Below are 16,101 nucleotides of genomic sequence, written 5' to 3'. Positions count from 1 at the left end.
ACTTAAGGAAGATGCTCTCTTGAGCTGGGCTAGAACATGGACCAGGTAAGCAGGATGTAGTCAGGCTTTTTTTTTTGTAAAACAGAGCTGTTAAGTCTGACATGAAGCCAGTACCCAGAAGGTAGGAGGGACTTGTCTTGGAGAATGACAACACACAATGTATTTGGAATCAAATCCCACAGGTGGAGTGAAAATTGAGTGAGGAAAAGAAAACCCCACTCTTTCAGTTTTTATCTGTTACTGATGTATATTAGCTCCAAGGAAGGCCTTCTTCATGTAAATCCTCGTGTCAACAGATGGTCACACTTTTGATTTACAAAGACTGTTCTGGACCCAAACTACTGACCACCATGTAAATATTTCTCTGTTTAACATTCAGGTGTGTTTGCAAATCACAGCACAGCCTATGAAGCTCTCTGAACACAGTTATTTTTTAGTAAAAACTCAAATATTCAGTATTTTGTGAACTTATTTTGTAAACAGGGAACTCAGTTTTTTGGGGCTGGGGGGACAGCACTGAAAGCTAGGCCTTCTAATGAATATAAAACATCTGGCTAAAAGACTTAGTTGGAAACCCAGCTCCTCTTTCTAAAAGGAGTTTGCATGAGAAATCTTGGACCTGCCATGTCTGTGCAGTATCAAATTCTTCATAGTTTGGATGAAAAGCCACAAAGCTGCATAAAATTGCTTGAAAGACATGCATATTAGCCAGTCTTTCAATAAATCTTTATTAAGAGATCGAGTTTCACCTCATTTGGTAGGGCATATGGCACAAAAAATAGATACAGACAACAGTAAACAAAGACTCAGGTAGGCCAACCACCTAATAAAGAATGAAAAAGAGAGACACTTAAAGGAAACAAACAATTACACAGAAATCAGAGCTCTTGAAGAGACTCACTGGAAATCGGTTGGGTGCACCTTGCCTAGAAATCTTTTCTGTGCACATTGGGGGAGAAATAAAAAAACATAAAATCCTGCTTTTGCCCTTCAAAAATAATTTCCTGCCTTCTTTGAACTACATCCACTAACTGAAAACAACATTGTTCATTACCTTCAACATGCTGGTAATTATCTTGCCACAAAGTGACCCCCCACCATACAGGGGCTGCATGCTGGACTTTATCAACCCATTTCACTTCACTGCCACATTAACAGTCAAAAGCAGCACACTACTGTTTAATATTTAAAGAAAATGTTTCGTTCTTAACTAGGAAAGTTCCTCTGAAGACAGCAGGCCTCAGCAGGTGGCTTAGGAGCTCAAATTTTAATTAAAATTTCTAACTCTAAATGCAAATCACAGCACTTACTAAGAAATGCTTCTCAGCATGGACACCTTTATAAGCACATCTCAGCCTTTAGAAAGTGGACTCTACAAAGGATAGGAACAGACACTGCAGGGGAGAATCCTGCACTGACCTACATGGACTGGATGACATCACAAATCTTTCAGTCTTTAATTTCTGTGGTTCACAGTGAGAACAACTTTCTTCCAAAAAACTAACAGCCACCATCACTCTTCTGTGCTGTCCCTTAAAAAAAGGAAATTTGCATCTGGAGGATATGAGCTGTTTCTTAAATTAATTATTGATTTTGCTCAGGCATAATCACTTGCAATTACAGTGCCTAGTAATATCTGAAAAACAGTGATTTGAAACTAATGTAGTCTGAGGCCCCCCAGGGCACCCACAAGCATTTGTACACAGCTGTGCAGGCTCCAGAGCAAAGGTGTGCAGTGCTTGTTCAGGTTAGGCAAATAAACCACCGCTTTGCATGCAGAAAGTTGATTTATAGCATTTATGATTCTTCAGCACGGCAGCTACTGCTGTTAAAGAGCACACACTAAGTTCCTGTTCTCCGCCCTCTGGGCTGGTTCCTTCTTTCCTGAGGACACGATTTTGGTGGGTCTGTATAGGGTTCCCTCACTTCTGATGCTGAAGGGCTGCAAGGCATCTTTTATGGTGGCTGGCCAGGAGCAAGTCCATTGCCTCTTTCCCTTGAGGGAATTTTACTGCTCTCATTAATGGAACTAAAGCCACTTTGGCTCTTTCTGAGTTTTTTTGTTGCCTTCACCTCCACCACTGTGTCCCACAGCTTCCCCTTCCTGCCCCTTCTCTCCCATGGGCTGTCCAGCCCAGCCAGTCAATCCATGGCAGCCTAAAGCTCCCTGAAAGTACCAGACGTGATGCCAGCCCAGCCCAAGAGCAGCTGTTCCCATTTATGACATATTTCACGTGCATAGGAGAGCCCAATTTCATTCTTGTTGTGCTGCAGCCCTGCTAATTCCTTCTGTCATCTCTCCACCCTTCTCTCTCTCATCCTCATGGGTATGTTCTTGTTGTCCTACTGGACTGCACCCCTCTGTGACTTGAGGCCAGGCCTTGATGTAGCCAGTGGAACTGAATTCTTCCACATCCCATGGTTAACCTAGAAGTAATTAGATACTCTCTACTATTTGCTTATTATTTTCATGAACTTTGTGGTCTTTTTAATGTTTCCAAATTAATTTATGGGGTTCACCCACCTGAATTTGCAAGCAGGTCTCCCAGAGGCTCCATTCACTGTGACCCACTGTGCCACACACAGAGCTCACATATTTGACCACCAGGATCATACAGACATCTAGCCTGAGTTTGTGCTCAGCAGGCCACGCACTGCTGTCTTCTGCCACTTCCATGCTCCCAGACAAGCTACATGTATTAGTATTATCTTTAAATGTAAGAACCTGGATCCAGAGAAGCTGTGGATGCCCCACCCTTGGAAGTGTTCAAGGCCAGGTTGGACAGGGCTTGGAGCATCCTGGTCTAGTGGAAGGTGTCTCTGCCCATGGCAGGGATGTGGAACAAGATGGTCTTTAAGGTCCCTTCCAACCCAAACTAGTCTGTGATTCTATGATTCTAACTTGGGAGATCAAAGCCCTGCTGCTATTTGAATTATCACCAGCACATTCAGTCTATGCTATGCCTTCATATATTCCTTCTGTAAAATGGAAAATTCAGTGTGCAGGAGATAAATTCCAATGCTCACTCTGGTGTCTCCCCATGTCACTGTCCCAGGAGCACCTAAAGAGAGATAAGGCTTTCAGGGAAGCTACTACAGGTTTTCACCATTTTTGGAGAGCGAAACTCAAGAGTAGCCAGGAACAGAATGTGGGAAAAGGAGGAAAAGAAGGAAAAGGAGGAACCAAGTGGGAAAAACAACGTATCGGCAGAACATCCCAAGTCAGGCATCCTCACCTCATCACATGGGGCTATCCTGTGAATCATGTCTTTCAGGTGGCCAATCATCCGCTCTTCCTGAAAGTCATACGGGAATGTCTCTGTCCACTCTGTTAGCAACTGTAAGATTTTGGGTCCAAATTTTCTGATTCGAGCCTGAAATGAAAACTGTTGAATGAGGGACTGAAACATATTTACTCACTAAAGTCTCTCACTGTGTGTGTCACTGAACGTGGGGCCAGGTTTTCAAAGAAGGCATTTACGTTGCACCTGCAAAACCTGCACACATGCATACAAAGAGAGTGGTGCACAAATAATATGTTTTGGCATGCAAAATATACCAGAACTTAGGTGCATGCACAACTGCCTGTTTTACATGCAGATTTAAGTATTTTGCACATGCAATTGGCCTGTTTATGGTTGGATGAACATTTTGTTGGTGCAAGCTTTATACCTTTTTTAAAAACATCTGGCCTTTTTTGATGATTCAAATAATTTGTTCTTCCCTTTTGTACTTTCAACTCTTCTATATTTTCATCCTTCTCTGAAAAACTGGAATGCATTTCTTGACCAACAAAGAGGTTTTTTGCTCCTTTGCTTTCTGGCTGTACCAAAAAAACTGCTTAGTAACCAGCGGCAGATGCACAATGAAGAAAAGATGGACAAAACAGCAGCACTTTTGCAATTTTACCTGGGCTGCTGATAATGTTGCTCTCTTCCCACATGAGCTCAAGGTCATGATGGGACAAGGACACTCACTCACACAGCACACAGCTGATGCCCACTTCTGGTGTAGGTGTATCTGAGGACGTGGCAGTGGGAATAGACAGGATGGGGCAAGGAGGGAAATGCGGGGAATGGCACAGTTGGTGCGTTAGTATTCTCAAAAGACAGCCAGTGCGGCTGCTCCCAAAGCTTTCATCCTCCATTATGTGAAAAGGAAATGGTGTTAAACAACAAACTGCGTTTTTATTTACAGAAAACACAGACCGAAACAAACAGCCTTCTGCATCCCACATACTGCAGCTGAAGTGTACCCTGTAATCAGGAAAAATTATACTCTTAAGCTCCCCAGCTCTTTGTTTTTCAACCAAGGTGGTTAAAATGCATATTTCAGCTTTCCACCAACAACAGGTTTCAATGAACCACATCTCTAAAAATAACTGCTGTCAGCTAGCATTAAGCTCAGGCTCAAAGACCAGCAGGTGGCTGCTAAAGGGAAAGCTTTATTGGAAACTACAAAGGTCTGGGGAGACATTTGCTCCAGCTGTGTAAACTGCATTACGAATTGATGGAGAGGACTTTGTGCAAGTCACAGGACATGGGATGGGAGGTTGCTTGTGTACAAAGTCTCAAAATCAGCCCCACTCTCCGGAACACAAAATCAGCTGTGCTCCCACCAACCCTGTGTTGCTACAAAACCCAGATGCACTTCAGGCAGATAAGAAATCTTCATAATAAGACAGTGTTCCTCATTTCTTGGAAGTTTAATGAGCAGCAAAACTTTGCAGCACTCAAATTTTAATCCTCCCAAACTTGTATCTTTCATAGAACTGGAGAACAGAACCTCACACCTTAGAAAACTTGTTCTGCATGGTTCACCCCATACAGATATTTCTATTAACACTGACTGTATGGGTAACCCAAGTCTGGGATTGCTGAGCATTCTGGAGAATGGCTCACCACAGTGAAGGCAGAGCTCCTGTTACTCATGAAACCAGTTGCCTGTGCAAAAACAAGCACACATTCAGATGTTGGTGACTCAGTATTTGATGCTAAACTCACTGTTTCAAAGCTGGAAGGGCTGATCCTGAGAACCATTTCAGAATTTTGGGGTTTCTGGAAAGTTGCAACAAATTCACATTCTTTCCCCCTCCACTGCTCTGAAGGTGCATCTTCTGCTCCAGATAATGTACTGAATAAGTGTCCATCAATGCAGCAAGGAGACCTTGGACAGAATCCAGCACTGAACAGGATCCAGTGGGATCCATCACCACTGCACTGTCTGTGGCACCGCCAGTGGATGTACACGTGTTGCTATACACTGTCTCAGTCTGCACAGTCCCTGGGGCAAAAGGGAAGGAGTGCCAAGGCAGGAACAGCTTGGATTTTCTCATTCTGTTCACCTGTCAGGGCCCCACTGCTGCTCCTGCCCATTCCCAGTGCTCCATTGGTGCGACTCAGCAGAACAGAGGGCAGGAGGGTGGTGGGTACCTACCCCCTGTTACCTGGTGCTCTAAGTGACAGGGAAGACCACAAGGAAATATTACTGTACTGGGAGCAAGAAAGCAAAGGGGCAGAGAGACATTAAGTAAAAATGGGAGAGAGAGTGGTGTGTGGACATCTGCACTTGACAGTGTGTGAGGGTTACGTCCTACCTCCTTGCATCCTGCAGGCTTCACCAGAGCCTTAAAGAAGTTAAGAAGGAAAGTCACCTGGGAAGACTGAGACAGGGGGAAAGGGAAAATTAGAAGAAGATTTGAAGCGACTACTGCCTGAAGCATTGCTCTCAGACACGGATACCAGGATACCTCAATGTCAGGATCTCAGTGGCAAATCCTTTATGAGAAAGCTTCATTCAATCTAAAGAGAGGCAAGGGACACACACCAGAGGCCCAGAATCCTCTCCCCATTGAAAATACCTTACATTTTTCTGCTCTAAGGATAAACTAACCTTGTCCAGCACGGGGTCATCCAGCCGCTGCTGCTCAATGCACTTGTGACAAACTCGGGACAAAAGCTCATGGGGTTCGATGAAGAGTCTGGAACTCAGCAGGAATGTAAAGATATAGGCTTTCTGCAGGAGAAAGACAAGTAGACCTACTGTAAGCAGCCACACAGTGGGTAATATTGACTGTAAAAGCCCTGAACTTCACAATTTTTTCATTTTTACTTGGCAAGTCCTTTTTACCTAAAAGACCTAACAATTCCTGACCCTGAGTATGGAACTGGTTACACTGGGTGCAGGAGGCAGCAGCATCTCCTTCCTCCACAGCATCCTCTTCCAGCCCTTGGTTGCCTAAACCCTGGGCAAACATCCAGTGAAGCCAGTGTGCAGGAGCAAGCCCAGGTACAGGAGACAGCCCAGCCGGGATGCTGGAGACGGTAAAGCCAAATGGGCAGGAATCTCTGTGTTGTGCTGGGTTGTCAGCTGCAGACATTCCCGTGTCAGCCACATCTTGCTATTGCACTGCAAATCTCACCCAGTCTATTTTAAGCAATATTGCATTTATTCTATTAACTCCCCAAATTTCATTTCTATCAGCCAAGTCATATCATGTGCAGTTCCACATCTGTGAAGCTGTGGGAAGCAGGTCTGCTGGATAAATCCTTGGATTATTGAAATTATTCCAGCAGTGAATTTAAAATACATGCATGAAGTCTCAGTTGTCTGCATCCTGACCCCTCCTTGCACCTGGATTATCTCCTTTCCCCCAGCCCTAGCCATGCTCCTGAGCAGCAGGTATAATATTGCATATCACACATTGCCTAATAAAAATCTCACAGCCTGATCTATCCATTACCTATTTTTATTGCCTTTCTGTTTCTCTTTTTTTTAATTGAGATGCTTCTTTATTATTTATTTTTAGCTGATCAGAAACTGAGCTCCAGGTAATTTAAAACATGCTGCCTGCTCTGCATTGATAACTTTCCCAGTCTCCTAAAGTACCCAGAAGTCAACGCTCCTCTGTGCTTTGAAATACAAGCCATGGAGATATATTAGCACTTAAAAGTCTTCCAGTGAAACTCTGTCTGAATTCCACTGAGGATGTGCAAAATCCAGTGAAGTCAATAGACTGCAGGACCATAAACCTGCTTCCAGTTTAGATCCTCACACTCTTGGTAAGGAAACACTTAATTTCCACTGATGGAGCAAGGACCAGCATCTAGACTATGCTGTCCAGTGACTGCACAGTTGTGAATACAACCCCACGTAAATTATAAACCCACCAGAAGAAGCATCTCTGTTGTCATCAAGGGAATGCTCTGTACATACAGGCAAACCTGGATGACTTCAGCAGCCACTGAAATTCAGCTAATTTAATGCCAGTTCAGACTTGGGAGTTTTTTGCTTCAGGTTTCCTCTAAACCTCTCTGGGAAGCACTGCTATTTTTGAAGTGCTCCAACTGCTACATCACTAATTCATCACCGTGACATCCCCCCTACCTCATTCTCTTATTTAAAGGCAGTATCATCTTTGGGATCTGCTTTTTCATGGGAACAATTATAGAGCAGTGAAACAGCATTTAAAGTAATGCATCAATTTACCAAGCTTTAATTGTATGCAGGTTTTAAATTAGCCCTCTTAATTCAAAATTTAACACATTTGCACTTTTGCATAAAGTGCTGCCCCAATTCATCAAAATTAAACCATTTATTATACTGTGAATTGCTTACTTCAGGGTAGTAATCAGTGGTAGGTATCAGATGCTGGATTAGAGCATCCAGAGATGCTGAGGTAAGGTTTCCATCCTGGAAGATCAGTCCTCCTTGTTCACCTTCTTTCGAAGTATGTAGATGAGGGCTGAAGCCACATGGGGTAAACATACTGGTAGAACTCAGCGTTTGGGGCATGCCTTCCTGCAACAGAGACAAGGACAAGATCCATCAGATCCACAGCCACATCTGTCCTCTGGCTGACTTGAACAACACAGCCGCTAGCGAGAGCTTCCTGTTCACAAAATTAACATGATCCCTTCTTGATAACCTTCACGTCTCTCTCATTGCTGGCACTGGCAGAACACAGAAAATGGGACATTTTGATTTATGCTTTTGGGCCAGAAAGTGATGGCAGCTACTTTGGGCTCCCCCCCAGTCAAAAGTGTCTGTGATGATTCCCTTTTCACTGCCATCTCTGGTCAGGCACATGCAGGAGAGGAGAGATACTCAGGACTGGAATTCAGCAGGTTCCTGTACAGGATGAAGCAGCTTGTTTGAACCTCTGCCCTCCTGAGAATAAGACAGGGAGAATTTAGGGTGAGAGGGAGAGAAAAGGGGTGCCACCTGGAGCTTGCTTGGGATGGACCTTGGAGAATGGGTCCCACAGGACAGCAGAGGTGTCAAGAGTGAGTGAGGAGATAGAAACAGGAGCAGAAGTCAACTGGGGGAGGATGGAAAAGTTAAGGAAGTTGGAGGAAACAGAGAATGTGGGAGCTGATGAAGAGATTAAATAGCAAGGAAAAGAGAAATGAGGAAGAGTGAGAATACAGACACCTGACCTATTTTTGGAGCCTGAAGTTAGTCAGTCCTAGATCTATACTTAGGTACTAAATATATGTTTCAAAGAGATCCTGAGCACTCATCGCCTTCACTGGAGTTGCAAGTTCTCAGCACTTCTGAAAAGGAGGCCAGGCAGACTGAGCACGCAGCCCAATTTCAAGCTCCCTATATTTCAGTTCTCTGGGTTTTTCAGGTTGCATTCTAGGTTTCATCTTGATTTCATGGTTTACAATCAGCTTTGAATGCTCCCCCTGTTGAGTAAAGTTGTTTTGTTTTTGTATTGCTGTAGAGGGATGAGAGATTTTTCCCTGAAAGCTTTAAAGCATCTCCAGCTGCCTCTGAAATCCCCCCTGGAAGCTGTTCCTCTCTCAGCTAGAGACAGCATTACATAATATGGTCAGGGAAAAGAACAGTGTGTGCTCCCTTCCAGGTCTGCAAATGCATCATCCAGAGAAAGGGACCCCTCCGTGACCTATTTGTTTCCATGTCAGATTTTACCTCATAAAAGGGAGGATAGGAAAGAGATAAGAGAAGAGCACCAGAGCCAAGCAAGATCTGCACCCTGTGCCCTGCTGAGCCAGCATGGACCTCCCACAGCAGAAGGCACAGGGCCATGGGGACAGCAGTGCCGGGGCTCGGGCACACACCGCCAGCAGACACACCCCGGGTTTTAATATATTTCTCTGCCCTTTTCTGTATTCTGTTCCCTCTGCTTTTCTGCCTCTACTATCCCATACAATTTCAAAAGCTGACCCATGGATTTGGCTTAGAACTTGGAGTTTGCCTTTCTCCCTCGTGTATCCGCAGCTGTGCTGTGACCCAGACAGCCAGCTCAGCTTCAGCTCCAGGTACAGCTTGTTGTGCTCACTCCTGCAAAAAACCCTTCCCTGCCTGGCACAACCCATCTACTCCCCCAGCTCAGGCTGCTGCACCTCACCAGCTCGGAGCCACCCTGGGCCACCGAGAAGGGAATCATTCCCATAAGCCAGGCAGGGTGGGAAGCCCTGGGAGAGGCTGGGAGCTGAGTCCCAGCTCCGTGGGAGATCAGGCTTTACAAGCAAAACTTGGGTGACTTCATCCTTCAAAGGAGGGACCGTTCCCTGGAGCCAGCAGTTCGATCACTTATCTACTTCTGGAAGGCTCACATGGGCTGCCTCTGGGATTTGCAACCAACAAAAGCAACCAAAAAGTCAAGCCTGACCATTCCTACCTTGACTGGAAAATAAACTAGATGCTGGATTTTAGTTTAAAGACCAGAATATGTAAATGCCATCCCAGCCAGGATGGAAGTTGAAGCATCTAGTTTTAATGAATGTGCAGATGTGCCTGTTAATAAAGCTCTGAGAGCAAGTAATTGCTGCTTTTTGTACTACATAGCTCAGACTCTGTGTAGTAAATGGGAAGGACTGCCAAATCCCATTTGTTACTTCTAACACGCTCTATGTTATGGCTTGTTTCTATGGCAATAATCCCAAGAAGGATTTCATGTCCACACAGATCAAGAAATAAATCTCATGGACATACAGCTGTCTAGATGAGGAAAAGAAAAAGTTAAAACAGCTGTGAACTTACAGGACATATCCTGGCTGCAGCATAAAACAGAACACACAAGTAATGATTTATTCGGTGCAATCCCTCACTGTCAATGCCATTTTTATTATCAAATAGAAACCATCTAAACAGGATATTGCCTGAACTTTTGCATCTTATTAAATTAGAAATCTTGCTGAAATACAAGGTAAAGCTTTTTAAGAAAAAGTTACATTTTTTAAAAGGAAATAAAACAGCTGTACAACTGTCACTGGGATATCTGTCTTGGGTATTGTCAAGAAATTAAATTTGACTTTTTTATTACACAGTTCCTGGTCTAACCTCAAGTTTTCAGGCAAGGCCTGTGTCATATCTGAGCTGGTGCATGATTGCCACCTTACTTGCCACCAAAGAAGACGTGAAGGTTTTAACAGATGTCTTTTTGCTTGCTTTTACTGATACTGTGACGTTCACAGCAGGATGAGGCCAGCTGTACAAAGGATAAAAGCCTCTTGCACTACTAAGCTTGAAAATAACTAGCATTAGCACTTGGCAGACATGAATTTGGGACAGGGACTTCTCTGCTTGCACCACCTAACTTCTTTTTCTGTTCATACATTTCCAAAGTTCTCTTTTCAAGAGTACTAAATAGAAACAAGATCTTTCTTTGAAAGGTCCCAAATACACAGACAAGGTTCTGCTCACAGAACACAGAAACAAGGGAAGCACTGAGAGGAAAACAAACAAGTAAACAACCAAGGAGATTTGTCTTATTGAACTCTTTGGATGATGGAAAAGGCAGGCACCACAGACAGAGGCAGACCCTTCCCCGAAGAGCACAGTGACAGAATGTCAGGCAGCACTCCCAGGCTGCAGCAGAGAAGTTACAGCTGAGCAAGAATCATCCCCTGTGCACTGCGTGAAATTGGAAGAGGGAGCTGGAAAGGATGTTCAATTGCCATCCTGGGAGAATTTCAAAACTCAACTGGACAAGACACTGAGCAAACTTCAAGCCCTGCTTCAAGCGGGAGCTTGGACTAATGACCGCAAGTGGTCCCTTCTGATTAGCTTCTCTGTGATTCTAGCATATTTCCATTCATAGTATTGCCCCATTTCTGAGCTTTTTAATATAAACCCTGGCAAGTAAAAAATGAGTCCAGATTATTAAATATTTGTAAAGAAGTCCATCTTGGCATAAAAAGTTTTTTCCACATTTCCTGGAAACAACAGCTCAAATGTGGTAAAAATGACTCAAAACCTCACTTGAAAACCTCTTGGACTTAACCTGAAGTCAATGAGATTTAAGCATGTGAACATTCAGCAGCTGCTTCCATGAACTTTCAACCAATTCAACACACAATGTTTTGCTGTTCCTCTCATTTCAGAAGCAAATCAGATGCCAATTTCAATTGATAAATGGTGCTCTGGAGGAAGTGCTGCTGGTGAGATGTTAGTGAAGGGCAAACTTCCACCCCCAACATGCATAATGACTGATGATACAGGTGGCTGCACACACATGGCATTTAAACTACCTCTGTGCTCTGAAGGGCTGAGACCTGGAGATAGGAAAATGTTTCTGCATTGGTTCAAAAAACCAAAAAGAAAATCCAGGGGCAGACTGTTTCTGGGACTGGTCTCTGTTACACAGAACCTCCCATGTGGCAGAAGGCAGGGCATGTGCCTCCTTCCTTGCCTACAGAAAAACAAGGTGATAAATTGGAAACAAAAGCAGACTGGACTCAGCACTACCTGGAAAAAGGAACACCAAATGCTGCTGGGCTGGTAACATTTTGTATTAATTTTACCAAAATGTTATGTCCACCAGCAGTGGCCCAGAGCAATCAGCACCACCATTTAAAAATAATGGCAATATACACCTTTTCATCTTTCTCCACTGGCCAGCACCGCTCAGTATTTCCACACAGTGTTGAAAAGAGGCATAGACACTTCTCACCACAAATTATGCTGCTTACACAAAAATATTTCAGGACTTGATTCACTGAGCTAAAGCATGCAACCGAAGGATCACCAATGCTTGGGAGAAAAGCTAACCATTAACTCTGCACCTATCTACCTCTGCAAGTGCCTTGAAACCTCTGGAAGACCAGTGAAACCTGGAAGACTGAGGAGGCTTACAGAAGTCCTAAGCATGCACATAACACGGGCCCACTGATCTGTGGCAAGAGAGGTTCAAGGAGCCAGAGGATGGCTGCAGGCTGCTTTCTGGGCCAGGCAGGTGACCTGCAGCACAGCCACGAGGGTACATACCCACCAGCATCCCCCAGCTCCACCACTTGCTGTTACAAGCATCCCCATGGCAAATGCAGTTAATGCTTACGTGGACACGAAATGTTCAGGAAACATTTAATGTGGTTTTCAGTGCCTTTGATGTGATAAGTGTTTTATCCTTTATCAAAAACTTAATCACACTGTTTACTTTTGATCTTCATTTCATCTCTGCCTTCCATCTGCTCTGCCTCTCTCAAGGGGAAAAAAGAGCTGGTAACATGTGACGAAAGGAGTGGGGCTGCCGACTTATCTTCCCACCCACTCAACTTTCGGATTAACCAAATAAATAAAAGCCTTCCCACTTCAGGGATGAAAGGCACAAGATCTTGACAATCTCCCAGCAAAATTACAGGAGGAAGAGAGGGTGGTAAGGGAAGGTGTGGAGGCTGGGGTACCCATCTGTGCCATGAGGGAGGGTCCAGTGTCACTCAAGCAAGCCAGCATTCAGGGAGCAGGGGCAGGGGACAAACCAAGAGTATGGGAGACGCAAGGTCAAGCATTAATTTGGCAAGGCACAGACTTTAACAAACACACCTAATCCAGAGGGAGCCGGGAATCAAGATAGGAGACATCTCCCATCCCATCTCAATCCTGAAAAAGTCTTTTCTGATCAAACAATCACAAAAACCATAGCTAAAGGAAGATGGCTCCCAATAAAACATTTTGGAAAAAACATCTTGACCAATTTTAGTAACCAGGTCTACTACCCAGCCATCATTACATGGGACACAAACCCTGTCCACAGTCCCTGTCAGGACAGCACAAGACACACTATCTCATCAGCCTCAGTACCTGCCCACTGCTGTCACACAAGCCCTAAATACCACTGAGCTCAGCAGAAACTTCAGTAACAGATGCTCATTTTTCTTTACATTACTTTCAGTAATTTTCCAGCTATTCATCTTTGCTGACAAAAAAAAAAAATTCAGAACATAATCATAACAAGTTAAAATTCAGATTTTTCTCTGCTTCTTTTGTAGGGAGGGAAGCAGAGGAAAGAGGAGAAAAGAATTCTGGTGTTTCAGAATACAAAAGGAAAACCACTGCAAAGTAATTGCTTCCAGTTGCCAAGGCCATGGTTATAAACGTATTTTCAGTGAGAGTACCTGGCATTAACAAGCTCAATGTATTTGATGCTGATGTAATTAGGAAACTGGTAGCAGATGTAACTTTCTTATCACCTTTTCACCAGGTCCTAAAACATTCAATTTACAGTCTATGAAGTTGTGAGATTGCTGAAAACTCAACCTGTCAATCCCAGTACTGTTGGAAATGGTTAAATGAGCAATACAATGAAGTATCTACATGAGTTAGAAACACAAAGGAAGCACAAGGGATAAGAACAGTGGGGAAAAACATTTAACTACAATATCCTGCAACCTCAATAATAATGATTACATCTCAAAAAAAAAAGGAGTTCCCTCCCTTTCCTACCCACTCCTTGCAGCAGCTGAGGACTTTATTGAGATTCCCATGCATGAGATTGCAAGAGCAGCAAGTGAATTTATGGCTTTGGATATCTAATCAGAATTAGATGACAATTCTGTTTCCTTTGATCCCACCTGGTTCTCACCTCTGACTCATCTGCCCACACATATCAGTTCCCTAAAGAGTTCACCCAGTGGAGCCTTCTTTGAGAGGAGGGGAAGGAAAACTCACAAATCTAAAGCAGCAACCATAAAAAGCAACCTTGGGTAGAGGAAGGGGAGCTGAGTAGCTGAGAGGAGAGGACAGCTCTATGATGTGTTGTGGTGCACAACACGACAGAGAAGGGGATGTGGGCCAGGAGCCTCAGGGTGCCTGGAAAACTTTTCTTCTTTTTCTTCTGCAAAATTGAACTCCACAGAAATTACTGGGCTCTACAACTTCACAGAGTTACTCCAGGCTAGAACAAGATCTTTTGTAATTCTCCAAGAAAGGCATATAGGTGCATTCAAAGCTGCAGCAGAGCCAGTGTACGTTTGCCTGATGAATTTATTCCATCACGTCGGTAAAATGATCCTAGAGGTAAAATGATCTTGTACTAGAGGTTTATGAGAAATATCTTGCAGTCAGGAAAACAACCATGCTAACCAATTACCTCAAAATCTGATGGACATGCCTCAGAAAGAGGTCCAATTTATAGGTAAGGAGGCATTAAATCAATTACCAGCACGGTGCAAGCAAGAACAAGGTCACCTTGCTGAAGGAATATTTCTGTTTATGCTCATGTCAGAGTATTCTGCTCAATAGAGAAAAATGAAAACCTGATTATCATGAGTTTGGTAGACTGGTCTGAAGTAGAATGTAAATCAGAAAAGAGAAGATTTATGGCCAATTAAATTGAACTCCAATCAAAATCCCATTCAGGCAACAGTTCCCTGGGGGCTTCAATTTGTTAGTGCCACATTTTTTAAATAACTTTCTTTTTCATGTAACATCAGCAATAATAAAAGCCCTTCAATAACAAGCAGAGCCATGAACACGTTATTTATCTGAAAATGCCATCATTGCCTGGAATCAGAAGGCATTGAAAGGATGAGCTGTAATCGCTCAAGAACAACCCCCCACAACACTGCAATGGGTGTAAAGCTTTTTTTTTAGTCTCAGAGCAATTTCTATTTTCATTAATCTGGTTCAAGTCTGAAGTATTTCTCCTGAGTAACAGGGAGTTGGTGCTGACCCTGCCAGGAGAGCAGAGCAGCCTCTGATGTCTCAGACCCTTTCCCAGTGCTGTGTGTGCACGTGGCAGACACGGCCGGTGGCAAATCTGTGCCTCATCATTAGCAGAAATTTAGAATTATTAGGAGAACAGCTATATTCCAGATGCCCTTGACAATATTCAAATGCATGCCAAAGGCAGCAGTCTGGATTTCTCTCTTTAGGCTAGGAAATCTATTTTCTGCTCTAATGTGCTTCTCTCTGCCTGTACGCCTCCTCTTCCTCCTGAGTTCCTGTTATCCTGGCAAAACCCTTGGACAATATAAAAACTATTCTGGTGTACAGGTTTGTTTTTTTTTTCAGAGTAAAAGTTATCATTTCTTTTTCTGCTAAGGAAATATCCTCTATCCTTTCCCTCCCTTTTTTAAGGAAAAAAAGAGGCTAAATAGAACACAAATGGGAAAAGGAACATGAGAGTGCTTAGGGTGGGAATGAATTACTGCACCTTTTGTTAAACACAAAATTGCAAACTTTGCCCTGAGTGAAGTCAGAGCTCAACCAGGCATGGACAGAGAGGGAAATCCCGGAACAAAACCATGCAGGCAGCATTCCCAGAAACCACTGACATCAACAGGAGCCTTTTGGCTCAGTTCAGTTGTCGCTGACGGGCCACCACAGTGACTGCCTGGAAATCAGTCAATGCTTGGATTTTCTTGCTTCAGTAGTGGAAGTGGTGAGGAGAGGAAGTTATTTAAGGATAACAAACACTTGTCAAACTGCAGGGCTGTGTGGTTTCGTTGGGCAGCCTGGGCTGTGGCATCATCAAACTCACACTTGAAAACAAGAAAGCTGCTGTGGGAATTGTATTTAATATCCAAATACACGAGCGCAACATCGCGACCGCCCTCAGGCCTCAGCAGCCGCCTCCTCCCAGGAACAGCTTCCTCCAGGCCAAACCTGGAGGAATCAGAGAGCCTTGAAAGCAGCATGGCAGAGTCTGGCCCCCGCAACACCGACAGCTTTGCAGGAGCGAGGACGCCTCTCCCCAGCTAAATGAACGCTGTCTCCACCTCATGCTGTCAGAATTACAATGGAAAGCCCGTAAATAAAACAAAAATGCAGATCTCAGTCCTCCTCTCACGACATCTTGGTGAGAACAAGCCCTGACAGGAATCAAAAAACCTCCCACACTAAGCAAAGCAA

General features: G+C 43.9%; 1 protein-coding gene across 6 annotated transcripts in view; it reads right to left on the bottom strand.

Moving 5' to 3' along the window:
- LOC121658106 (ras-GEF domain-containing family member 1C-like) overlaps window positions 1-16,101 on the bottom strand; it is a 76,571-nt gene that overhangs the window by 25,509 nt on the left and 34,961 nt on the right. For 5 of the 6 annotated variants that reach the window (XM_042014556.1, XM_042014558.1, XM_042014560.1 and 2 more), the window contains 4 exons: window positions 7,618-7,800; window positions 5,893-6,015; window positions 5,597-5,662; window positions 3,237-3,374 (listed from right to left, as the gene is read on the bottom strand). In XM_042014556.1, the coding sequence (XP_041870490.1) occupies window positions 3,237-3,374; window positions 5,597-5,662; window positions 5,893-6,015; window positions 7,618-7,800 (510 nt within the window). The remainder of the gene's footprint in view (window positions 1-3,236; window positions 3,375-5,596; window positions 5,663-5,892; window positions 6,016-7,617; window positions 7,801-16,101) is intronic. The other variant, XM_042014562.1, reaches the window with a different exon arrangement.

Source organism: Corvus kubaryi, unplaced genomic scaffold, assembly GCF_017639235.1.
Source record: "Corvus kubaryi isolate FWS band 111438036 unplaced genomic scaffold, C.kubaryi_AGA036_p1.0 split2-37374, whole genome shotgun sequence".
Taxonomy (NCBI): Eukaryota; Metazoa; Chordata; class Aves; order Passeriformes; family Corvidae; genus Corvus; species Corvus kubaryi.
The sequence above is the reverse complement of the archived record's forward strand: the minus strand, read 5'-3'. Positions and strand labels throughout refer to the sequence as shown.